The sequence below is a fragment of the Polypterus senegalus genome, chromosome 5, assembly GCF_016835505.1.
Source record: "Polypterus senegalus isolate Bchr_013 chromosome 5, ASM1683550v1, whole genome shotgun sequence".
In the NCBI taxonomy this organism is placed as follows: Eukaryota; Metazoa; Chordata; class Cladistia; order Polypteriformes; family Polypteridae; genus Polypterus; species Polypterus senegalus.
The window spans coordinates 50,068,153-50,096,137 of NC_053158.1; the positions used below are offsets into that span (position 1 = coordinate 50,068,153).

A 27,985-nucleotide genomic window follows, 5' to 3' on the forward strand; every position below is an offset into this window, starting at 1 on the left:
AATTTCGCGCAGATCTTGCGACGGATTGGTGGGTTGCGGGAAACCGACCAATCGGCTCACAGAGCTGCGCAGTCCGGGGCAGTAGCGGCTCGGTGAGAACGCGTCCTTCCTCTGGGGGTGTCACTCAACTGGCTCGGCAACACACACTGTGTCGCAACTGAGCTGACGACAGCGGCTCACCTTTAAGCTTCTTTTACAGCAGCACGTCAGACCTGCGGTGTAATGGAAAATGGATGAAGGCCAGCCCAGGTTGTAAGTCACTTCCTCAGTGAGTTCACCTGGTTAAACTGGGCACTCTGGATCTGTGCCCCAAGCAGGTAAACGGATGTTTTGCAATGAGATGATGTCTACTATAAAAAGGCACTATACAAAGTAAGGTGAGGCCTTTCATTTCTTAATCCAGAGCCCATTTTTTTGCTATCCTGCCATACCCATTTTTTTCCATTTTTCAGGATGTTAATTTTAATTGCTCTCCCATAGGTTTCATCTTCTTAGAGAACTAGTAGAAAAGCCACAGTCTTTAATTAATGTTACCCTTATTGTCCACAAGTGGAAATCCAGTCAGCAACATGCAAAAGCATATTCCTACATGCATGGCATGCAATAAAATACAAACTAGTCACATATCTGTGTCGAGTGCCAGAATAGGTCCTCAGCTCTTTACATGGCTCTTTTAGGTGGCTCGCTATCCTTAAAAGGACTGTCCATCTCCACGAGATGGAATTCAGTTTGCAAAACTGCAGGCTTGCTGTTTTTGTAGGAACCCCTTTGGCTGACTCAGAAGTTGCTCATCCTGTCCAGTAGGCCACTTATCTCTGGATATGGCCTATTTCAAAGTTTTTGTTTTAAATTTGGCAGTAGGTATTGCCTTCCAGAAAGTTAAATTTGGGAAGAATGATTTAAGCATTGTGTCTGGTTCTTTACTATCTTCTCTGATTTTAATTTTGCTCACTTGTTATACAGTTCTTGAAGACCTAATTGTAATTGCCCACGAAGACCAGACCATAATTGTATTATTTTTCCTAGTTTATTATTTTATTAGTCACACACAGTCCTCTGAACCAGCCCAGGAATAAATAAGGCAGTATGACATGTATAATAGTTTTGTAGGCCGTCTTACTCAACTGTCTTAATAAATTGCTGTGCTGCTGGCATTTTTCCTACATTTGCTGAAGTTTTTCATTAAAGTTCAATATATTATCCATCATAGTTCCCAGGTACTTAAAGCTACTAACTCTCCCAACTTCTCGCCTATGGACCAGTGGTTGTACTGGTTCAGCATTCTTCCTAAAAATCAATGAGCAGTTAATTTGTCCTCCTCATATTAACATGAAGGTTCTGTTTCTGGAAACCACCTCTGCAACCACTCTGACTCTTCCTCAAATTGTGCCATATTGTTAGAGGTGCCAATGAAAGCTGTATCATTTGCATCCGTGATAGCTAAACAAGTGATTAGTACAGATGGTGAAGAGTATGGGGCTTTGTGGACCTCCTAGCAAGGTATAATGGACTGCAGAAATAGAATTATTATGCTTAACAAACTGCTTCCTGTTAAGGAGAAAGTCCATAATCCATAAATTGAGATATAAGTCCCCATATATCTCCGTAATTTACTGTAAATGATTTCAGGCTTTATGCAGCTAATCATCTTTTTATATATAAAAGATGATATTTATATACTGTATAAAAGAAGAAAATGAGCCACATATCTTAAAATAGTTTTTTCTTCAGTTCCTACCGGGAGTCATCATTAGAGGAAAATGATTAGAAATATAGGAATCAAAGGCTGTGGTGGGCTGGCACCCTGCCCGGGGTTTGTTTCCTGCCTTGTGCACTGTGTTGGCTGGGATTGGCTCCAGCAGACCCCCGTGACCTTGTAATTAGGATATAGCAGGTTGGGTAATGGATGGATGGATGGAATCAAAGGCAAAATATAGCAAATTAAGGTTGTAAGGTGGGGTGGATTAATAAGGTGTGGTTTGGAGGGAAGTCTTGTTTAATATGTGGATGTTCTTCTTTTAAAGCCTGCATATGCTGGGTTCACGTCCAACTGTCTGTTAATGGCATTTTCGTTTGATAACCACAATTCAGCTGGCTCTCTAGCACTTTCAAAATATCAAGATCTGTCAATCTGTCATTTGATTACTCACAAACTAATGGGACTAGAACCTTGATCTTGGTGTTAATTTCAACCTTATGACCTTATATGTTGTGGAAATTCAAAAAACATTAAATACAGCATATTTGGCAAAGTGATCTCTTTTTCCTCAGGGGACTGCAATCTTTTAAAGTGGGAAGTGATATCCTTCATATCTTCTATAACTCTGTGGTGGCCAGTGGGATTTTTTATTCTGTGGTGTGCTGGGCTGGTAACTTCACTTCAAGAGAGGGTCAATTGAATCAACAGACTAATTAAAAAGGGCAGGCATTATTACAGGACACACTATGGACCCTTGGAAGTATCAGCAAGAGAGAGAGTTGAAACAAAATTGAGTGTCATTCTGAACAATTCTGCACATCCTCTCTCAAACACACTAACATGGAGGACTTTAAGTCAATGAATTATTCAATAGAAGTGTATCAAGAAATGCTTCATACCAACAGCAATACATCTACATAATGCCTTGGTGTGATGGTGATTGCCAAGTCAGAAGTTTTCTTTCTTTGTAGTCATTCTGGTGTATATTTGAGAGGGGCTTGTTGTTTATAAGAATTTGAATTATATTATTTATTTATTTTGATTAAACTTTTGTAAAAAGCAAAATCTCCCCTGGGGACAAATAAAGACCTACCTACCTACCTACCTACTTAGAGATGTTTGCAGACTACCTGATGAAAAGGAACACTACAAAATGCTGATCCAGACACCATTTCTTTCCAACCTCATTGCAGCCAGTTTTTTTTTTTAATTTTAAACATGTTTTTAGCCTTGGGTTTCATTTACTTAGATATTTCTCACTGACTGAATGATCATCAAAACAAGCCTTCTTCAAAAATTAGGTCTTTTAACATGAAAACTGTTAAAAGAACTATATTATAGAACTACTGCAGTGCACTGGATGTAGAGGCCACTGCAAAAAATTGTAATGATTTTATACAAAAATGCTAGGGAACAAAAATAAAAAAAAAAATGATGTCTGAAATCCCTTTATTAAAGCATAGCACAATCATTGCTGCTGAAGCTGTTTTATAGTGCTGTCTTATACTGTACTTCTTTATAATCAATTGCACTACCTAGTTTTTTTTTTGGCCATTATTAACTAACCAATTTTCTTCTCTTTGCACATTTTGTGGTGGTACTTGGTCTACTTTAAAGTGGATTAGTCGTCACCGTTATGGCAGACCTGTTTTCAGACTCCTTTTGCCTAAAAGAAATTGTTGTTGTTTGTCCATAAAGTGAACCTTTTGAGGAATTTGTCTGAGCTATACTAGTTGGAATTTGGACTTAAAGCCCCCCTTTAACAATATATTCTGGATGTACATACTGTATGTGCATATAGATTTGTATATGTGAAATAAAATTAACAGGAAAAATTAGGACACAAAAGAAATGAAGAATTGTGATAACTGAAGATTTAGCCATACTAGATATGGAAGATGAACTGCAGAGAAGAATATGGAATTGGCAAGAGGTTCTAAAACACTGAAGGATTAAGTGTAAACACTAGAAAGACAAAAGTATTGGTGTTTAGTAAAGAAGAGGATGAATGAATAAGTAGGTATAGAGCTAAAACAGATGAACCACATCAAATTTCTGTGCTCCATGTTTGAGGCAAAAAGAGGCTGTGAAACATAAATCAAAAAGAGAGTTTACAACATGATGGATAAAATGAAGGAAAAGTTGTAAATGATCATAGTCTGCCAAGAACACATAAGTGCGAACTGTGCAAGACAGTGGACTGAACAGTGTTGCTCAATGGCACTGAAACTTTGGCCAACAGAAAGAAAAAAAGGAGGAGCTGCTTGTCAGAACAATAATACATATGCTAAGTGGGCTGTTGGGGGTCTCTTTAAGGGAAAGAAAAACAAACAAGGAAGTCTGCCAAATGGCAAGAGTCAGATTTAATATGGAGAATGTTGCAGAAAGTAGAATGAGGTTGTTTTGGTCATGTTGTACACAACAGATAGGCTAAACCTGTTTGGAAAAATATGGCAGCTGCCAGTGGAAGACAGAGGTTTAGGTGGAGAGACTTGTTGGCAAGAGATATGAAGGTGCTGGGTCTGAGAGCAGAGGATGTAGCAGACAGGGATAAATGGAGACAAATGATCTGAATGGACAACTCGTAACTGTTGGAGGTGGTTTCAAATAAAAGATGTGACTATATTGCATGTATAGCAAGTTGTTGGCCTCATAAGTGATTTAAATTAAATTAGAATTTATTGTCGCATACATTGCAAGAGCATAGTGAAATTCTTCTGCCACAGTTGAGGGAGATTGCGGTGGGGGTAGTTTGCAGTGAAGTATATCCAGGCAGTTGAACAACAATATGGTGTATTAAATACAACAAATAAGAGTAGCAGAAAAGCAGCACAAATACACACACACTGCAAAATAGAACTGTACAGACAGATCACAAAATTAACAGTAATGAAGAAAGTACAGGTGGTAGTGCACATGTAACTTACAGCAGAGTTACACATAAACTTGCAGGTGGGTACAGTACAAGATAGGAAGGATCAGGTTACTGAGAGTGCAATGATCTTTTGGCCTGGAGGAAGGAGCTGTCCATGAAGCCAGTGATGTTTGTGGTGGAGCTCCAGAGGCAGATGTGAAAATGTGATAAGTTGGATAGTTGGTATCAGAAATGAACCCCAGTGATTTTAGAAGCAGTATGGACAGTCCTTTGAAGGAGTCTGCAATCCTGACTGTGATGTAGCTGGTCAGAATGCTATCAGTATTGCAGCTGTAGACTTTTGCCAGTATTTTGGTTCCCACTACAAAGATCTTTAGCCTCCTCAGGTAAAAGAGCTGAGCCTTTTTGAGGTTGTGTGTGATGCTGAAATACCATGAAAGGCAGTTAGTGATCTGCGAAGGCTACATCCATACTTCTACCATTTTATTTAAAAATGGGGGTTTTAAAATTTAAACAATCTCCGTCTACACTCCTTCCCCTTCTTTCCTCAGGATGTTGGGAGTTACAAGCATCAAAGTCTACTGAGCTGAACAGAAAACTCCATTTACTCATCTGTTTACAAAAGTGTCCATGTCCATTATGAAACACACATATGATGCAGACCTTTGCCGACACCGTGCATTAGCATATCGGTAGAAAACTCTTAGCTGTTTTAAAACACCAACAGCGAAAGAGAGACAACCCCAATCTCTTAGACAGACAGACAGGTATAAGAATGGCTGCTGTAAGGTCCTCTGCTGTAGTTTTCATTTGGCTCAGTGAAAAAAATCACTTCTTTAAACTCTCCCTAGAAGTTAACCATGCATGTAATTGACTCTGCTGTATGATCAGGCGATCATGGGAAACAATTCATTTTTTTATTCTTTTACTGCATTGTACTCGGCACATAACTTTACAGACAAGAAATCACTCTATTAAAATGAAACTCGTGGGCTGCAAGGGCTTTTCTTTAGAAAAAAAAAAAGAACAAACCGAAGCAAAATCAACAGTCATCCTAAACAATATGCACGGATGTGTGTTAATTGAACCTTGTGTGTGACTTTGTTTTCATCTTGTGCTCTTTTATGATGGTAAGTGCTATTCTGTATTAGCATTAAACTAAAGATGACAGCATGCTGAATCTGTAAAGGTGGATGAGGATGATCTTAAAGGTAGAAATACAAAATGACCATTGTACACAGCTCAGTCAGAAAGGAAGGACACAAACATCAATAACCTTCAGAATACAATTTATGCTTTAGATTGCTGGTTCACAGCTCTGAAGTTTTGGGTCCAAATCCTGGGCCCGGGTATCGCTGTAGAGTTTCTGCATTCTCCTTGTACCCGTGGGGGCTTTTTCTGGATTTTCTGGTTTCCTGTCACTGATGTCAAACAGTGACTCTTAACTGGCCCTAAATCAATGTAGATGTGGGTGTCAGTGTGCCCAGTGGTGGACTGCCACACCAGAGTTGCTTCCTGTAAATCCAAAAAGAAATATACATTCACTTTTAAGACTCAGATGGCTGTATAAGATCTGTGGCCAAAGAGGCATTGTAAAGAAACGCTCGGAGATAAAAAGCAGAGTTGTGGTTAACTGTAAGGTGGGTATTACATCTAAAAGGGGAACTGGGAAGAGTAGGCTTCAGATCATGCAATGCTGTTATAATGTCAAGGTGTAAAAAGCACACGTATACTCACAATACGGATGGCTCAAAACAAGTAAATAACTTACTTTAACCAGCTTCTCCCATAATGCATTACTTTACTGGCCACCTTACAACATTAGTCTGCATTACTTGGTGACTTTAGAAAAAAATGAAGTCTCTGAAGAAAAATTCACAGGAAGAACACACAGACTCACAGTGCATAAATACTGTATATATTAGCTGTGCTACCCATCTAAGATGGGCATTAATGTTTGTAAGGCACCATATATTGGAATGTATTTTTAAATGCATGTAGTAATGAAATGCATTGCATTTGTCATTCCAACAGTTGGTGCACCACAAGCATCCACCTTAATAAAAGGGAACATGTCTGAGGGTTCGTTGGTCCATCTGGTTGCTATGTCTCTGTTATTGCAATAGATGGCACCTAACAAACATTAACCATGCTTTTGCCAATCCCATACCAATCTGCATAAATCAGAGACATAAGTATTACATGGTGCACTGCTAACATTAACACCAAGGTCTATATTGATTACTTAGATTTTAATCCACAGTTAGTTTGTAGTAATAGAATGCATTACCATAAATGTCAGTGATGTGTCATCTGTTGAAATGACAAATGCAATGCATAAGTCTCTGTTATATGCCATTTGGAATGGGATTTGTTAAAGCAGTGATATTTGGGAGGTGTCATCTGTTGGAATGACAGACACATTGCAACAGGACAGTGACATGGATACACAGACACAGAAGTTTTATTAAGGTGAACATATACAGTAGAACCCTGATTATCTGAGGTAACGTGGACTGATGCGATCATGGATAGCTGAAAATTCAGATTAAATGGTTGGCCACTGCAGTGACAATGTTGCACAGAGGAAGTGGGGGCAGACAGAGAGATAGTGAGAGAGGGACAGATCAGCTGATGTCTCTGGGAATGTGCACCACTCACTGAAGTCAAAGATGGACTCTACATAGCTGACTGATGGAGCACTCTGTTTAGCTCATGCCACAGAGCACTCATTTCCGAGCCAGATACCAGGGGTTTACAGCTCACCACAGTGCACATATTTGAAATCAGATGCTTCCTGGTGTCAGTCCATAGCAATTTAATTGGCAATACGGATGGGACTGGCACTATGGACAGGTGGAGGGTAGTGGTAACACTGCATTGAGAAGGTGAAGGCTGACACAGAGCAAGATCAGCTGACATTACCTGAGACACACACTGCTCACAGTGGTCAGAGACTGGCTCTGGGTGGCTGATGGATGGAGCCCTAAATTTAGCTCAAGCCACAAAGCACTGAGCTAGAGAATATGGGGGTCACAGTTCCCACCAGCAGTTTACCACAGTGCTTTGAAATGCATAAACACAAAAATCCTAAGTGAATGAAACAAAGAACATGTACGCAGAGCGCTGGCAACACACTGACAATACACTCTTGAGGGAGGGGTGAGGGTGTCACACCCCCAAAGCCCACAGCTCCTCCACCGCTCACTTGGTATACTCATGGTTAAAAGTGTAGTATTTACACACTCAGTAAAGTATTCACAGCAAAGCTTTTATGAATAATAAGAAAGGTTGTGTGTTATACTTACAAGTTTGCCTCATTGTTTTGTTTTTCAGTTCTTAACCTACCTCTGTTACAAACTGAAACAAAAACAGATAGACAAATGCTAGCAGCACCAAGCTTTATTAATCATTAAGTCAACCAAGGACCTAGAATATTAAACGGTGGGGAAAAAACAAACAAAATATTCTTAATGAGTCTCAGCAGGAAAAGGACAGCACTGTTAACATCACTTTAAGAAGAATGCCTATTCTCATTAGAGTAAAAAAGATTAATTTGGATAATCATTTTTACCACAAATGCCCAAAACATGAAAATTCTACTACCAAATTGTTTGCCAGTTGACAGCTCAACCTACTAGTAAAACTTTGAAAAATGGGTAATAACATCATTGGGAAAAGGCAGCAGAAAACAAAAAAGCAACATGGCACAGAGGAGTAATGTCCCATAAGATCATTAAAAACTCAAAAACATTTTCCAAAAAATCTTTTTTTATGTTTCAATAAAAATTCTTCAGATATTTTCAAAAGGAGGATATTTAAAGTAAGCAGTTATAGTAAACAACTGAAACATTAGCTTATGTATCTGTTGGTTGATGTTGATTTAAGTGCAATAATGTGGAAGTCAACTTTATAACTGCTCTGTTCTTAACAACTGACAAAGCAAAGTGAATGAGGTAAAATTCGTAAAGAGGTACAATGGAAAGAAAGGCACTAGCTGTAAATTCAGAGTGCTTTCTAGCAATTGGTATTCTCATTAATCAAAATTATGGCACACAAAATGAAGAAACTGTTTCATAGTCAGGGGCAGCACGGTGGTGCAGTGGTAGCGCTGCTGCCTCGCAGTTAGGAGACCCGGGTTCGCTTCCCAGGTCCTCCCTGCGTGGAGTGTGCATGTTCTCCCCGTGTCTGCATGGGTTTCCTCCGGGCACTCTGGTTTCCTCCCACAATCCAAAGACATGCAGGTTAGGTGGATTGGCGATTCTAAATTGGCCCTAGCGTGTGCTTGGTGTGTAGGTGTGTTTGTGTGTGTCCTGCGGTGGGTTGGCACCCTGCCCAGGATTGGTTCCTGCCTTGTGCCCTGTGTTGGCTGGGATTGGCTCCAGCAGACCCCCGTGACCCTGTATTTGGATTCAGCGGGTTAGAAAATGGATGGATGGATGGATGTTTCATAGTCAGACATATTTGTGCCCAATGCAACACTCAACGGGGACCTTCTTGGGTTTGATATTTCAAATCTATTACTTGAACACCTTCAGGAAATTCATTCTGACAGCAGAACTGCCACATTTTAGGGTACAAAGCCTCTCATTACTCAGTGGTTTCAATGCACTGAATAAATGGCACAGACATATTATATAAGTGGTCAGTGTAACATGCCACATGAGGACACAACATTAATACAAAAGGTCAAGCAATGAAGGCTCTTGTTATCTTTAGCAAAGTTTCCCAATTTGAGCACATTTACATACAAATCTCTGTGTGCAATGTGTTAAAACATTTGTATTAATTTATGCATATCATATAGTACATTATTTTGATATGACTGTTGCTTTCATAAATGACACACAATTCTTTTAATAAATGACATTTTTTGGATTTTTGTAATCCCTTTTTATAGTATCCACATACAACTTTTGCTTCATTTGGCAGCTTAAAAATTCCCACATGAAATGCATTTTTCTTTTTTTTTGTTCATTCTAAAAACATTGATTTTTTATTTTAATTATACTTTACATATTTGTGCATATTTGTCACAAGAAAATAATTGGAAAAATCCAAAAAGTGCGATGGTATTTCCCAAACCTACTGCTATACTGTAATAATAAGAAAATAGTTCAGTTTTAATATTCTTGGAATTTAAAATATTAATTTTTGATATAAAAATAACTAATAGTATCAAAGGTAGGAAATTAAAAATGGATGTTGCTTCTCCTTTTCACTATTTTCCATAAAATTCAAGGATGGAAATTAATCTTGTTCTGAGTGATGGACTGCCTTGAAGAGCACTTCTTTAGCAAATTTAGAGCAAGAGTTTTGACTGCACGCATGGTCTCAGTGCAAGTAGGATTGATTAGGAACTCCGGGAGCAAGAATCCAAAATAGCCAGTATCACGCAGTTCAAAGGCAAATGAGTAGGGAATGCCATTCCTGTATGCCCAGTCCATAGAACTTCCAGAACTGAGATCTGAAATAGACAAACGGAGATTATGGGTGAACACTGTTGGATCTGCCCCATACTGCACATAAAGCATGTTACATACACACTCCTACTGCCCTTGTTAGAAGTCACTAGTTTACTGTAACAGTGCGGACAAGTGGCATCAGCCTCAGGATGAGTCACCTGCCATATGAGCTGGTTTCCATCACACAAATGAGCAGCTTCAGAGCCAACTGCTGGGCAAGCCTGCTAAAGTTGCATATGAATTTCAACTAGTGTGTCAACAGAAAGCCCTGCACCAGTGGACCGTGACCTACCTAAAAGAGAGATGCAAAAATATCAAGAATCCAATGGCTCTGGTGCTACATTGGTGCTAGAAGTGGGATATGGAGAAGACCTAAAATTCAACTTAGCAAAGCATCAAGATCCGTGGAGACCCAACATGGGCTCTTCTGAGGAGCAGCTGGAGAGTTCTGACACTGACATCTGGGATATGGAATGAAATCTGCAGCATCAGTACAGGAGAGAAGACATCTTCATCCCAGATTTCCATCTGTTAAGGACCATTGGTCTCAGTGCACAGTTGTTGGCGTAGCTTCTGGCTTATGGGGGCTGGGGTAAAGTGTGACAGATCACATTGCCGCAGACAGCAAGTAAACAGAGTGAGACAGAGCAGGTGGTGAGACTATACTGGAAAGCATTAGGTAGATCATAGAGGTGTTATAGAGCAGCCATGAAGGGAGAGTCTCAAAGTTCACATCTGGACCTGGAATGCAGTTTATAGCTGTCAGATCAGTAATGGATGACAGCCAAAAGACCGTTGCATCTGCAGCTCCACACTTGCAGGTTTACCTGCCCACATAAAATGGACGATCGACACGTAGAAGTGCAGTGTATAACACCCCTGCTGCACTGCATGACAATGTCGCACTCAATATCGCTACTGTGCCATTTGATAAGGAAGCACTCAAGAGCCTAGTTGTTAATGTCTTTGTCACTGGATGCATGACCACAATGGAAATGAAGACCACCCAGCCATTTTCAAGAGTTTTTGTGCCATTGCAATAAGTTGGAATAGGTTGCTGGGTATGACAGCTTTGAAGGAAGGGTTATGTAATGGTGCTGACAAGATGCATAATGAGTTATGGTATGAGGTATAAATTAACTGCGGTGGGCTGGCGCCCTGCCTGGGGTTTGTTTCCTGCCTTACACCATGTGTTAGCTGGGATTGGCTCCAGCAGACCCCCGTGACCCTGTAGCTAGGATATAATGGGTTGGATAATTAATGGATGGATGGTATAAACTGAATGAGCTGGCATTCCATCATGCAAATGAGCAGCTTCAGCACCAACTGCAGGGGAGCCTATAAAATGGTAAGCCTGACAAAGTTGCATTTGAATTTCAGTTAGTGTGACAACAGCAAGCAGTCCTTCTGAAGACAGCGAGTGAATCATCCATTGCCACACAGCATCAGTGCGATGCCACAATTCTTAATACTGTATTAACTTTCACTTGTAAACAGATGATACTCAGCTATATATGTCCATGATTCCAAATGTCAATTTCCTGTTGTGTTCATAATCAATGAGTAATAATTACTTGTCTTTGAATATGAATGAACAGAAATGTTATTAACTGTTTGGAAAGACAGAGACAACATTAAGATACTGTCAGGTTTTAAAACAGTTGGCCTAAACATTAGTTTTACTGAATCAGCACATAACTTTGTGGTTTACCTGTTGCTACACATATTACATGGTTTTTATTCCTTTACAGTTGTTATATTTAGGAAAATCAAGACAATTTCAAAGTATGGAGAATACAGGAAATTTAATTCACAGATTTATTTCTAGTATAATTGACTATTACAATGTATCATTCAGTGGCTGTTGAAACCATTCTCAAGGATCTTTCAGTTTATTCAAAATGCTGCTGCTAGAACCATTTCTAGAATTAGAAAATAACTCCTCATAACTCCTGCCTTTGCATTGACTTAGGGTGGACTTCAAAATCCTTCTTCTTAAAGCTTTTAATGGCCTTGGGCACTACTCTACTTACTTATCTGACCTTATCAATATATACTGTACATACCAGAGTATGCATTTCAGTCACAAGATGCCGGTCTGCTGAGGATTCAAAAGATTAATAAAACAAGAGTGGGAGGGTCACCTTTTTGGTACAAAGAACTCAAAGCTGTGGAATGATCTGCCTGCTTGTGCAAAAGATTATCCATGGGCCTCAGTATAGCATGACCTGATTACAGCTTCTTCTTATTACAGCTCAGAAAAATACAATAACAATCATTAGGAACTATCACCAGCCCTCATCTATTCTGCTTCTTGTTTTTGGTAACCATGCCATGGTACTTGGCACCTGGCTACATTTCCACAGACATTGTGTTCATAACAATTATTTTTGAATGCTTTGAAATCACTTCAGTTTTTTTTTGTCTGGTGCCTACTAACTCACTGGTATGAACAAAAAAAACCCACATATGATACACCGTTTGACTCATCTTGAGGTCTAGTTATGCAAGACATGAAGCTTTTTGAGCTTTCCACCTACTTTTTTGCCATCTAGACATGAAAACTCATCATTTTTGGTCACTTTGGCCTATATTTTCTGCAGGATGTTAATCCTATATGTTAAAGAGAAAACCAATAGGTGTCTTCGGCAAAGATGATCAGACTTAGAGTTATGCGTGCTATATCAACTAACACCAAGAGTTCACACTATAATGGGATACGAGGAGTCAAAGTTACTGACTGCTTTTCAAAAAAACTTCAAAGAATGATGATTGATAATATAGGCTTTTGGAGTGTTGCCTTGTACAATTTTGAGTTTACTGATCATGAGTATGATAATATTTTTGACATTAGGTTCTTAACTAGTGGTCCTAGCCTTCTAAAGAGCCATTCCCAGAAAGGTAAAAGTGACACTTTTCAAACAAAAGCATGTGCTGTATCATTTTAGATTACTGATTATGAATATGGTTATTTTGGATTTGTGTTCCTTTACTAGGGATCTAGCCGTCTATGGACCTCTAACTGAGGGTGGAAAATGACACATTTCAAGCAAAAGCATGTGCGGTATCATTTTAGAATATTTCAAGGTCAGTGATTACGAATGTCATGCTCTTTTTGGATTCGGTACTAGTGATCTAGTAGGCCTCTATCAAAGGGTGAAAAATTTTCACACATTTCTATTACAATTGAGGATTTTTACAGTTTAAACATTTTAATTGAAGCACACAATTTAATATTTCAAATATCTTACACAACCATTCTTGTTTATTATGTACTTCTACATCATTAAGTAATCTATTACTTTACGGCAGCTTACGCTAATAACAGACTTTTTGGAAACATTGGAATCCAAATATGTAAGAATTTATTATTCTTATCAGACTGCCCAGTACAAGTAATTCTATTGAAGAATGCCCATAGGGCAGTGGGTGGTCAGTTGGCTTATGTCACCAGAACGGTGGCTTTGTTTGCTGTAGCTAACTGTTGCAGATCCCCACAAAGGTTTTGTTTCTCTAGGAATGCTGCTGACTAATTTTTCTTTTCAGTTCTTGTATTGTCAGCTGACCATATCTGAGCTATATAACGTTGATGGACTTACAGTATACTGTGAGGGTCTGTTTATGTTAATCAAGTTGAAATTACCCTGTTGTAGTATGTATTTGTGTAGTTTGTTTGCTCACCTATGTAAGTGCTGTGAAGTTTACCTATTTCTATATTATGTTGTAAATTTGTGTAAGAGCACGCAGCCTCTACTCAGTGAGGAGCACTGTACAAAAAATATTTTGAACTGTTTTGCCGTAATTAGACTTGATCAGATTAAAATTAGAACCTTCATAAATACATTTTGAAACAACATATAATGGAATTAAAATATTTTATAAACTAAGTAAGTTTTGCAGAAAGTGAAAAAGGGCCTATTTATATTCTTGAATGTGAAGATGAATGTGCCAGAATATACTGCTGGAGTCCAAGGAATACCATTCTCTTCTGTACTTATAAAAGCTGCATTCTTCCATACACCTCTTGCAAAAATAAATAAACAAAATAGAAATGTTTATGATATCTAATATGTCATTTTTTATAAAAATAAAAATACTACAGCATGAATTACAAGAATTAGGACAGTATATCTTAACATGTTTGAAGTTTCTTTAATGGCTACCAGCTTAGAAGACTGCAAAATTGTCCTCATAATTTATGAAGTTGGTTTGACTTTGTTTTCCTTTGCTGAAATTCTGAACATTTATCCACTAGAGAATAAAAAAAAGCTATGCTTAAACAAAGTTAAGGTAAGCAGCTGAGCCCATGAGCAATGTCCTGTCATTTTAGAAGACTTTGCAACTGCTAGAGCTGCTTTTCATATTTTTATGATTGTAATTATGGCTAAAATCTTTACTGGCTAAACTGTTGTTTTTCTATTTTAAAATTCTCTGGGGAGGCAACCTCTGCCTACTTTTGCTAAGACTGGGACATGGCCACAGCAGATGAGAGAAACAGCATCAGGACACACTGGTCCCCACTCTTTGTATATCATCAGCACTGGCTAAGACATTTTTCTGTGTACTAGTCCAGATGGATGGTCAGCTGCATTAGGCAGCTCAGATGTTTACAGTACAAAAGAACTGTGTACACATAAACATTTGCATTTCTCCACAATATGCATAATACTGCACTTAATAGTGCACTTCTTTAAAAGCTTGGGAGACAAAATATGATGCTGAATACATAAGACAATGCAATGGAATATACCTTGCAGTATGTGCAAAGAAACATCAATACTGTATATGAATCTTGGCCAGTACAAGGCCGATTTCTTTCTTTTTTTAAAAGCTGGATTTACTGCCTGTATGGAACTTATACATTCTTCCCATATTCCCAGAAAACTTGATCCTGTGTTTGAGTGTGTATTTGTATTTTTGTGCCATTTGAAGGCCCAGTGCCTTATTCAAAGTTGATCCCTATGCTCCAGTGACGCTGAACTGAATATGTGTGTACACAAAATAGAATGGACTAAGGACTTTAAAGAGCCTAATAATAGTAATATAGGGTAATGGAAATGTGCACAAATAGTAAACTAAAATATAAGAAAAACACATCTCAAAGGCTAAGGTATGCAAACTCGCTGCCTAGTCCCCTGAATATTCTGTGATGTATTATAGTCTTCTAAACCCAGTTCATTCAACAGATTGCCCCCTGGAAATTTCTAGCAAAACTTTTTTGAGGTTTTTGATGCATTTTTTTAAACACAAAATAAACAATTTTAGAAATAATATAATACACCTCTCCAAAATAAATCCTGTTGAACCTCAGCATGCTCTTTTTAGAGAATTAGATTCCTTTACTGAAATGGGATTTCCTGCACTCTGTAGAATAAATTCTCAACTAAAACCCTGCACTTGTGTTCTTGACTCAGTACCATTTTTCAAAGATATCTCAGATGTTCTAATTGACAGTGTACTTGACATAGTGAACTCATTTTCAGGTACACATAAACAGGGATACAGGGAAATATAATCTTGACTCCTAAGTATTTTACAAAATTAGGCCTATTTCTAACCTGTCTTTTTTAAGTAATTTTTTTTCAATGACTATTTAAATAAACATTCTATTCTTGATAAGTTTCAGTTGAGTTTTAGAAAAAAATCATAGTACAGAAACTGCACTGCTTAAAGTAGTAAATGACTTATGGGTTAATGCAGACAGATTCCATGTGTCTATAATTGTTCTGCTAGACCTGAGCTCAACATCTGACGCCACAGACCACAGTGTCCTATTAAATCACCTTAATCAATGGATGGGCCTCTTGGACAGTGTCTTATATAGGTTTCAGTCTTATTTAACAAGTAGAAAATTCTTTGTTAGTTGTGGTGAATGTAGTTCAGATGATATTGTACAGTATATGGTGTACCACAAGGATCTATTCTGGGCCGACAGTTCTTTTCAATCTATATGGTCCCATTAGGCCAAATTATTTCAAAACACGAGATGTGCAAATGACACGTAACTTTACCTATCTATAGCATCTGATTACCCTGACACTATGAGCTCTCTGACTCAGTGTCTGTCTTGTATATCTAAATGGATGAGTAGTAATTTCCTCAAGTGAAATAAAGAAAATCTGTAACCTTAGTTGTATGTAAAAATGGAAATAATGAGGCATTAGAAATTAACTCAGTCCCATAGAGTTAAAAGTCAATGCAGAACTAAAGAATTTAGGTGTAAACATTGAGTATGACCTACACTTTAAATCACATAACTATATTTACTTTTTTTTAATTAAGGAACTCCTTTTATAATATTGCAAGCTTAGTTGGAATTTTTTTTGTCCACAATGGCCAACTGACCTTAGTATCAGACTGTCATTTAGAGACTACAGTATAGAGAATTCTATATGTAAGGGTTCTATTTCTAACTATATATCTGTCTTATGTGTGTATTATTGATTATGTATACTATTTATGCATTATTATTATTCTTATCAAAATTTAATTTGTTTTTGTTGCATGTTACCGCTTCTTTGATAAAGTAATTTGAGCTACATCATTTTTGTGAAAATTTGCTATAGAAATAAATGTTCTTGTTGTACTGTCCATGATTCTAGTGGAATGGAAAAAAGTCTGATTCTAGGGTTTTGTTTCCAACAATAGGAGGCACAATCTGGTCAAAATGGCGATGATAATCAACACTGCATGACACCAAGAAAAGCAAAAAGTTGGAAAAGACCTAGAAGTAGTTATTCACCATGACTAAAATCATTATAGAAAAATAACAAGCAGCTGCACCAGCAGCATTGTCATGGGTATGTAATGCTGAAATAAGGACTCTTCAGCCTTGCTTGTGTTTACCTTTCACTTCAGTTGAACAGAAAGGCTCAGAATGCTTCACTCATTTACAAATCTACGAGGGTAGAATGGTGGCTCTGAGGCTGAGGATCCAGCTGGTATCAGAAAGGCTGTCAATTCAAATTCCATTGCTGCCAGAAAGGATCCTACTCCATTGGGCCCTTGAATAAGGCCCTTAACCTGAAAATCCTTTCAGGGGTGCTGTACAATGGCTGACCTGTGCATTGGCCCCTAAAGGTCATGTGAAAAGACTATTTCTCCTCAGGATTAGGGAGAGATGATGAAGCACTTAGAGAGCAAAACTCACACAACCCGCTCCTCTGTTTAAATTCACTGGCCTGGGTAAGTAGCTGTTGGTGATCTTGGGAAGGATCCCAGCTTAGATCAGCTCACGGAGTTGGGGAAGTGAGTTTAAAAGGAGTTGGCTATGTGTTGGTAGCGTGAATGTGAAGGCAGTGGATACGGCAGAGAAAAGATCATAGGATCCACATGGAAGGAGCAATGGAAGTTCAGAGTGATGGCGGTAGTGTCAGAGGGCAGCCAAGGATGAAAATGGCCTCTAGTAAACCTCACATAAAGAAGCAAGAGAGAAACACTGTATTTCACAATGTATTAAGCTACCAGGCCATTGACAATAAAATAAATAATGCCATAAAAAATCATACAAACTTAATATCTACCATCATATTGTTATACAGTACGAACACCAAAGGACAGTATTAAATGATATCCCTCAACATTAACATCAAGTACTCAACACCAAAAGAACAAACAGAAATGAATAATCATAGATCCCCAGTGCTTGTTTAACGGGCAAACTGTTAAATAGTATTGTACATCAGTAATCAACATGATTTACGATAATGAGGACGACTACTCCAAAATAGCAATATAATAGTAATAGTAATAATTTTTATGTATTATCCTTTAAATTGCATCACAAAAAATAAACCAATGGGTTGCTTAAAAGGACTCAGGCCTTCAAATCCCAACATGGGACTGAAAACTGGAGGCTACACACGTACACACAGAGAAAAAGAATGTCTAGAACACTACAGGGTCCAAGGGTTTACCCAAGCCGCCCTGGAAGAGGCTATAAACATTTTAACAATATGTTAAATCACTGATGCAAATTTACTACATATTGAATTTTTTACATAAGAACACCATATGCTGGGAGATCAATGCAGGGCCCCAACTGCCATTAGTGCAGAGCACTTTTTAACAGTCAGATGCTGTAAATAGTATTTGAAAAACACGATAAAAGGTGAGGGTACTACAAGCTGCTGCTATCTAGTATTTCCACGTACACTAACATCCGACTGCAGGTCTTATTTTGCAGGTCATTAAACTATCCGACCTCTGGACCTTTTCTTCCAACCAAACAAAATACCTGGACACACGTGGCAAGACAGACACTGAGCCTCTCAAGCAGTGAAATCAACATTACAAAGTGCTTTTTTTCTGTAATGCGTCTTTTGCCCTATTTTGACGTGTTTGTGGGTGTTTTTGGACTAGCGTTAGACTTTTTCAGGCAGCATGTGCACTCCTGTGAGTCAGAACTGGATTAAGTGGTTTGAGGATGTTAGGTTACTCTTTTCTAGCATTTTTTACATTTCTTTCTATCACTGACAAATATTCCATTATGGGATGTATATTATTGAAGCACTCATATTTTAACCCTTGCATGGCAATATTTGTTTTGTTTCAAAATGAGTGGCAAAGGTATGTTGACTTTACTTAGCCATTTCCTTACTGAATACACACCAAAATTAAAACCATGCATGTTAAAAAAACCCAGGTAAACATTCAGAAAAACTAGTTAGGTCCACTATGTTGTGACATGGCAAACATCAGTGATATTGTCTAAGATAAATGTAGAAAAAACACCTGCAATGTACTTACTATCTTCTAGGATTTGCCATATGTGTGCATGCAGTTCTTTATTATATTGGAAGACACACAGCTATTACACACATTACTGTATATACAATATCATTTATTAAACTTGAAATGAAATCAAACCCTTACATAAAGTAGTTGACGCAGGGCCATACTGGTACCTCACACCATAGGCTGAGTACAGAGCCAGAACTGCATTGTGCGCAGCAGATTCCTGAGAATTGTGAGAGAAAAAAAAATAATAATCAAGACATCAAATATCACTAAACTTAAGCAACATTTATATTCTTTTAATATGTGTGTACTAACATCGACATACCATTTTATTTGTAGGAAAAACAGACTTCCATTTGACGGTGCTATAACTGGCCTGTCACCTTGCAATGCTGTACTAAGAAAAACAGTCTAAGAAAATGAATAAATGCAGGCATGTGATACTCTCTACACTCAAGACACTGGAAGACCGTTCTGCGTGGAGTTGGCACAATGGTAAGTGGTCCAGGTTCTTATGAGTGTAGGTGTGGGTGTTTGTGGGCCCTGTAATGGACTGGAACCACAGTCAGTGCTGGTTCCTTGCTTATTCTCAGTACTGCCAGAATATTCTCCTGTATGCCATGCTCAACTGCATTAAGAGGATCTGAGAATGTCAGATTCAATATGTATTACGAAGCAGTTAAAATAATGACACTGACAACTTCATTACACACTATGTACCTGGTTTAGTGTATTGTATAATAATTTAATGTATCACCTTGTTCAATTCACAACAGTCATTCAGGCTGTAATTTGTGAGCTACTTCAGTTCTCTAATTTTAGCCTCTAAACATATCTTTTCAATTAAACCATTTAATTCCACATATTTTATTTCTATAGTGCACCTACTGTGCCTTATTTCTTCCCTGTACTTGTGTTTCATTCTTAAATGTCATCTGACTCAGTTATGTTAGGCATCAGCTACCCCAAACCCTCTTTTGGAATATTCAATTTCAGAAAATGAAGGGATGGATGAGCATTTTGTTTGATATGTACGTTGAATAATAAACATATCTACACAAACACTTTCAAAATATTGTTCCAATAACAATAAGCTGACAGAAATTTGACAGCTTTAATCCATCCTTAAAATGCTACTGAGATATCATGTTTGCTCACAGTAGGATAATTATGTATCCCAATTATGATGGAAACACAAGAAATACAATGTCGGATTGGCTTGTGAAAGACTGTAACAGTAGGATTTCATACATAGCACTTGTGTGAAATGCTTAAAAATAGCATGAGATTTTAATTGCCATGGCTGTTAAGTACTGAGGAACAATTAACTGAGGGATTCAGACAGGATGCAGGTACTTCTGATTGTTTTTTCTGTTAATGATTGGACAACGTTCCACATGATTATGTGACATTTGAAAATGTTAGAAGTGTTTTTGTGCCTTTAAAAACATTTATATGAAGGCTTTATAGCTGAACATTATTCCAAAGGCTAACGCTAAACCTGAAAAAATGGAAGTCAGGGGCTGAGTACAGAGTGATTAAACCACCAAAAAGAATCTTCAAAGCCATAGTGTACAAATGGTATGAATCCATACACAGAGGTAGACGTTAATAAAAAACAAGGCATGGATGTATTCTGAGCTTGAAATGTTGTTAATAAACATGAATAAGTGTACTGTATATAATAATATCCAAATAAAAAGGGTAAATCTATTATAATGGAGAATAAAAAAAACAAAGAAGAACTACACAAGAGAGATTTGTTTTCTGCAGTGTGCTTTGTTAACATTGTTTCATTCAGTGTTTGTAACAGCTGCCATTTTGTACAGACAATTATCTGTACTGTCTTTAAAATAACTATTTGGAGTTGGTTGCTTATAAGAAAAAAGCACCTTTCTGACAGTAAGTAGTTGTACTAGAGTGAAAAGTCCTTAGTTTTTACTTTATGGCTTGGCTATAGCCCCGGCTGAATATGAGGTCTGTCTCTAACCAGTTTCACAAGGGTGCTTTGCAGCAACAACAGTGAATGCAAAGCTTTGCAGGAAACACATTTCTTGTGTGTTGCTTCTGAATGCAAAGCTGCCATATCTGAGGTGGTTTAGAATTCCCACCTTTGAGTACAGAGCACACTTTGATACTCTGTCTAAGATGGCAGAAGTGTGGGTTTATGTATATGAGCTCCTTTGGGAAAACAGTGGTATATGAGCTCCAGGAAAGTTTTCCAGAGACTTTAGAAACATGAGCCTCCCAGAATGAATGACTGGAGGAAGGGACAGGGATAATTTATGAGTAGCTTTGATAAAAGGCATGATAAGAGGCGGGTAGAGCACTTCAGGGGATAGTGAAGTAAGCTGTATAAATCTGACGATGAGATGCTGTAGCTGGGTAGAGAGCTGACCAGAAGAAGAGCTGACTAGATAGCTGAGATGAACTGAACAGAGAGAAGACAGACTTCAAGTAACTACAAGATTAAGCACTGCCTAAAAAGAGGATAACATACTGAATATCTTAAACTATCAGGTTTTATAGTTTGGATAACCACATCTTATTTGATTTTCCTTATAGAACTAGTTGTTTAATTAAATCTTACTAGGTCTGTTTTTCTGCTTGTACGTTTTTCTCTATTTTACCAAAGATAGCTGGGGAAACCAAATTCTTTTCTCGGCTAAGTCAATCAGGGGTGACAGAGAGAGAACATTTCCAATAGAGACACTACAGTGACAGTCATACCTGGGTGAATTCTGAAGGTAGTGGATTATAGTCCTAGGTGCAAGTGCATTGCAATTGTAAACTGTATACTCTCAAGGGCTAGTAAGTGTAAGAACAGATGAACAGGTATTGTGATAGAGGTGTAACATATAACTGTGGTCTACAGGAAAAGAGTCTATGCTTTTTGTAAAAGGGGTTCATGTTTTAAAGACAGGTGTCCCCAAAAACTATTCCCATGATAAAACATATGGTGTTGAGAGATGGCAAGCAGATTCATTTGATATTATTATGCGATAAAGCACTTATCAAGTGTTAGTTTCTTGCGATAGAGCACTTATCAAGAGTTACTTCAGCATTTCTTACAATGTAATAAAGTAGTTTATTTTCAAATGGAGTATTATTTAATATTTACCTATGAGATCTTCTTTACCTTACTAAAAATATAATCATGAAAACTAATTTAAAAAATGTATTGCTTTTATACTCTCATTAACCAGCCTTACACTTTATCACAGAATCATAAGCAAGTGCAACACCTTCAGACCGTAGCTATGATTGTTAAGAACCAGTTCAAGTAGAATATCAGCAATTGGTATGCTACTCGCAACAAAACAATTTTACAACCCAAAGTAACATTAGGTAATGCAGAAATAAAGAAGCAGATGACCTGCTAATATTTATAACAGGTTATTATATGGTATAGGAACGGTACTGTACTATGCTGCTATCTAAACTTAACTCAGCCTGGTCACTGTGAGCAAACTGCATGCTCTCCCAAAGGTTCTTAAGAATTTCCTCCACTCATTCAAGATTCACATCTCAACCAAATGCATATTTTGTTAATAAATTAATCCAAATTGTCCTAAGATGTATGATTTGATACTATGATGGTTTGGTAGCCCATACAGTACCAGTTACTGCTGTGTGCCTAAAGCTGTCAGGATAGGCTCTGAATGAACACAACCATATGACTGAAAGTGCTTCTTCAGGAAATGGGTGGTGGTAGACACAAGATAAGCCCTATCCAAGCCTGAGAGGTACAAGGTTTTTCTCAAATTTAGGTCTCCCTGAAAATTTTACTGCTATAAGGGATGTTACATTTAGCTCTAGCAGACAGAGTCTGCAGCATTGAATGCATCAGTAACTGACAGTAAAATATGGTAGTGAAGTAAATTAATATTTTTTTTAGTAATATAATGTAAAATGCTGAGCAGATGTTAAGAAAAGGTTACGTTTTGTAGTCAAAATTCAACCAGTGGCTAAATGATGAAGTGTACTTTGCCTGAGTCATGGACTACAGTCATAAATATTCATTAATAGAAGAGCACATTGTATTTAAGATGACCATCTGAAGTCTTTTTTCATTGTTATTGAGGTATTTGGTAACAACTTAAGAAAGGTCTCCAGTCTTATACTCTTCTAATGATTTCTGCAGGTGATTTCTTCAAACATCAGGACTGTGTTGTTTCACACAAATATGTGTTTGAGAACCTGCGATGATCTTGCCAACTAAGGATGGCAGGTACTTCAATCACTTATTTTTAAGAGAACTGCCACAAAAAATCTGTCCTCTTAAACAGAATTTATGCACATGGATTAAATGTTTGTTAAACTCCTCGTGTTGTTCAATCAGGCACATAGCATATTGCAAACCACAGTCTATGCGCAGGCTTTGATAGCCAAGGGATGTTAGATATCACATGCTGAAGTCATGATAAGGTGTGAAGTTACTTTTGTATTTTGTTCTCATATAATAGCTCAGCCTTGAATGCTTTTAAGGAGGAAAGCACTTGTCCTTTCCTTGTAAGTCAAGTGTGTTGAAATAAAGCTACATGAAATGAGAAACAGAAACCAACGTAATTGAAGAACCTGATAGCTGTTATTCTTTTTGCACCTCTTCTGTACAAAGAATTGTGAGGATTTCGTTAAATAACTAAAATAATAAAAAATTGTGAAAGCAAATGGTCCATGATGTGTTCGAGGAATATGTGTCAAGCCAGCACCTTGTTGTGAAAATAACTGCTACTGCAAAGTGTATAAAGGAAATTCATTATTTGCACTTCATCGTTCTTTTGATTGTGATGCTTTCAGATATGGCTAGAAATAAAATAATTTCAAATCTGCTTACTCCAGTTCAATGGTTCATCAAGTCTATTACAGGAGCACTGGGTGCAAAGCAGAAAAGAGACATGGACATGATGTCAATCAGTCTTAGAGGTCACTCATATGCATACCACCAATTTGGTGGTTGCAGCATCTTAGAAACAGCTTCCCTCCTGAAAGTTTTCACAAACTATAGTTTCCAGAGTTGACAAGGAATGATGAGATAGTCAAACCTATCCAGTTCTACAACTGAAAACCCCTTGTTAATGAGAGAGGTCAGGGGATAATGGCCAGACCCACCCTTTTGGAAATGTTCTCAATTTATGATAAAACATTAAATCGCAGTGGATTTAATTTGTCTTTTTGACACTTTTCAAAGTAAAAAGGCTATTTAGTGACAAAGTGAAAACAGATATCTGCAAAGAAGTCTAAATTAATTTTAAATATAAAGCATAAAATAATTAATGGCATAAGAATTCACCCCTTCAAGTTGGTGTTTAGTAGATGCACCTTTAGCAGTAGTGACAGCCTTGTGTCTGAGTGCACAGGTTTCTCTCTATCTGTTTTGCATGTGAGGGCTCTGCAATGTTTTCCCATTCATCTTTGCAAAACTGCTCAAGTTCTGTCAAGTTGTTTGGGGGTAATGAGTGAAAAGACTTTCACAAGTCCAGTCACAAATTCTCAGTTGGATTGAGATCTCTGCCTGTCTTAATCAGACATATCAAAATCAATTCCAACTCTCTACCACTCTACTTGGCAACTTATTTCTTGTGTCTGGGGTACTTGGCAAGAAAAAAAACATGTCCTGCACTACAAGTAAAACCGCTAAAACTGCCTCTCGATTCCTTAACTGCCTCCACACTTAAAAGCTTCTCCCAATTTATCTTACTTAGGTTTTGCTGCATATGCTTAATTTTTGACCTCCTAAAATGAAACTGATTTTGTTTTAGAATATGCACTCAGCTAAAACACTGTAAAACTGTTTGCATTATGGCAACTAGATCCTAATGCATCAATCACCTTTACCCCTTCAATCCTATCCTGATTATTACAGAATACTAAATCTAGACAGGCCCCCTTCCTCATCCCACTGGTGCTTTAACATGCTGTGTTACTGGAACAGACTGTGTTTACTGGAATTCTTGAATTTTAAATGACAATGCTTACAAATTTCATTTTTCATATTAAGCTCCTTTTTTGTTGTTACATTGTAAAAATCCAAAATGAATCCAAAGCACAATAAAAATGTGGAGAAAGTATTTACTAAAGCAATCACATTTGTGAATAACACCTTTTAGTTTGAATTATTGTTACTACTAAATTTATTCACTCCAGCACATGGCGCAAAAGATGAGTATAAAAAGCACACCAACAGACAGTGGGTAACAAATATCAGAATTGCCCCCTACGTTGCCCTACCCATATGCAAAAATCCTAATTTTTGCCTTCTTTGTATAAATGGTATATCAGGCTAGAAAAATGCTGTAATACTCAACTGTATCAATTACATAGGCACATCATAACAAGAATTCACTGAAAGTAAATTATTCAAATTTTAAACATACACATGGGGCTGATATTCAGGTATACATTTAGATTAGGGGACATCATGGTGCATCTGTTAGTGACTTACTGCAATGTAACAAGACCTTAGCAAAGGCTTTGTTTGTGTATCATAGCAACAGGTGACTAAAAGATACCCTATGGCAACCCCAGCTAAAGTGTTACTGTTATTGTTTTCTGACTGTGCCTCCCTATGTACAATGTGCTATTGTTTAGAAATGATAAAGCAAATGTATTTAAAGAGGAGATTACTTACAACACAGTCAAAGTTTGGAATCGTAGCATACTTGTATGAATACGGATACAGCAGCATTTGAGCATAGGCATGAATTGAAATGTAAGCCTTCACACGCTTCTTTTGCTTTCGAAGAAAATTGGCAACAGCTTTCACCTCAGGTTCAGATTCAGGAAATGGCCCACAGTAGGTCTCAGAACATGGATGAGATGAAGCTCCTTCTTCTAGATTGGTAGAAAAAGAATATAATCAAGGAATTAATAAAGATATAACTAAGATTTAAACTGGGCAAACGGTTTTGAGTTTTTAACAAGATGTTGTTCATGTTCTACTTAAGAAAATTAACCAAAGGCTTTCCAAGCAAGATTTTTAACATTATAGTTAGCCTAATAAAAAGAAATACAAAAAGAGGAGATTATTTTTTCAAAGTGTGTCGTAAATGGTCTCAAGTCAATATTAGGCCCATAATAGTCAGTAATAGGACTACTAACTTCTCTTGGTATCAGAGCACAGTGGTTGTTTTATCACTCAACCTCTCAAAATGTTCTCAGAGTCACAAGGGGCAAGAATCCCAGACCACCACAAGACCCCATCCAAAATAACACCCACATTTTCACTGGGGCCATTTAAAGGCACTAATTAACCTAGCAAGCATTATCTTTGGAGTTGTGTGAGTTAAACTTGCCATGAGAAAAAGCCCACAAAGACAGCAACTGGCCAATGGATTCTAACCCAGGACCCTAGAACCGGGAGGCAGCAGAGCTAAAGGCCATTCAGAACACAAAAGCCAAAAAAACAAATATTTTAAAATAATATTTTTTTTTCTACAGTGGCAGATGATAAAAGAGAAAGCATATAATATTAAATTAAACAAAGGTAAATCCTAATTCCTCTAATACATGTCTAATACATGTGTTTCTACTTGTCTTCCTTGTGGAGCAGCATCTACACTAAAAAACAAGTAAATCACCATCTTATATAAACAGCTAAGTAAAGCAGCAAACTATTTTGTACACTGGCAAATAAATAATACACTGTGTATAATCATACAGAGAGTGAACAAGTCAGTACTACTACATCAAAAAGCAAAGAACATAATCTAAAAGAGAGAATTGAATAATATACAGCATGTCACATTTAAAATAAATGGACTGCACCTCCTTGGGGATGTGATTGACAGGAATAAATCAAATAGATTTTATGGGTATGCAAGTGATTACCTGCATTATACAGCTACAAATAAAAAATAAAAAAAACCACAGGTAAACATGGATGTGTGAGTGAGTCTTTAAAAGGCTGTATTTCTTGTTTTCTACTCCAGAAAACTTTTAAAACTTTTTTAGTGACTTTTGTGTTTTGCAATTCTGAAATTACCAGTGAAATGAATTTTAGTGCATTTTTGTGAAAACTGTATGTGAATGGAATCTTGTTTCGTTTATCTCCAGGGCAAAGTGTATTGTTTCTGTTAATCTCCTAAGTTTACTGTAAGCTGTTTCTTCTCTCATTGCAGTCTGATTGGTTCTGAGCCTCTGTTTGACCCTCATTCCCATTTGATTAAATTCAATTCAGCTTTATTGTCATTGCACACTGTACAACTACCTTAACAAAGAAAAGCATTACTGCATCAACCTAAACTGCAAATAGTAGTAAAGTTGAAAGCTAAATAGATAAATATGAATATGTACAGAACAAAAAAGATTAATAAGATATTAGAAATTAAGTTATGGCTGGGATCTGATCAAACAAATTGAAAATGGCTATTTTTTCAAGTAGTAAAATGCACCATTGAAACTGCTGCACTGATGTACATCTTTAACACCGAGTTAACTTACATGTGCAATCAAACTATTCAACAGTAGTTATAAAGTTAAAATAAAACTTTTTATAAAAATAACATATGGCACAAAATACAATTAAATTGCATTTTCTTTCATTATGTTGAGTGACTTTTTTCCTTCACTTACAGGGACCATAATAAAAGGAAAACATAAAAACTGGTTATGCCGAAAGCCAGGGTTATATCTGCCTGTTTGCGCCATATTAAAGAGGAGGCCAACATAACCCCAACCTGTTCCTGTCCATTACTGCATCCATAAAGCAGTATGCATAAACCATGAGAAGTCTACCTGGCCATCCAAGAGGGACAAAGGATAGGCTTTCAAAAATCTGCCATTTCTTTCCAAAGCGTTAAACACATTTTCAACAGGCTTTTCTCTTCTGGGGCCCAAATTGCTGTTATTCTTGTTTCTACATCTCTCTACAAACTAATAAAAAGACTGTAATTATTGTGATCAACCTTTGACTTGTTTCTTACTAAAATAATTCATTTAATTTTCCATTTGCTTTGTGACCTGTTATGCAGATTCCCATGGCAAAACTAAGTGCTATTCAATACGGAAGCAATTTTTGCGGACTTTTATTTCAGTCATGTTCTGTGGGGCAAATACTGTGCATTTAGAAGCTTAATATATAATGTAACAAGGAAAACACAGCATTGAACATTTCGAGAATCAATAGTAGAGAAAGCGCTAAGAAATGTGCTAACAAGCTTGGTTAATGGTGTTGAAACAGCTAATCTCAGTGAAAAGCTGAAAATG

The 27,985-nt window shown here is 37.3% G+C and overlaps 1 protein-coding gene and 1 long non-coding RNA gene across 3 annotated transcripts in view; one reads left to right on the forward strand and one right to left on the reverse strand.

Annotated features, from left to right (window-relative positions):
• Positions 1 to 180: 180 nt before the first annotated feature.
• LOC120530273 lies at positions 181 to 27,920 on the forward strand. Of its 2 annotated transcripts, XR_005633934.1 has the most exons (4): positions 181 to 317; positions 19,118 to 19,273; positions 22,923 to 23,009; positions 27,355 to 27,920. It is a non-coding gene; the product is annotated as an uncharacterized LOC120530273 (long non-coding RNA). The 2 variants fall into 2 exon arrangements; XR_005633935.1 differs by lacking the exon at positions 22,923 to 23,009.
• cpa6 (carboxypeptidase A6) overlaps positions 8,950 to 27,985 on the reverse strand; it is a 121,656-nt gene continuing 102,620 nt past the window's right edge. Inside the window, exons 9-11 of the mRNA XM_039754612.1 lie at positions 25,410 to 25,612; positions 18,914 to 18,998; positions 8,950 to 10,041 (exon numbers count right to left, since the gene is read on the reverse strand). Of these exons, the coding sequence (XP_039610546.1) occupies positions 9,812 to 10,041; positions 18,914 to 18,998; positions 25,410 to 25,612 (518 nt within the window). The 3' untranslated portion in view covers positions 8,950 to 9,811. The remainder of the gene's footprint in view (positions 10,042 to 18,913; positions 18,999 to 25,409; positions 25,613 to 27,985) is intronic.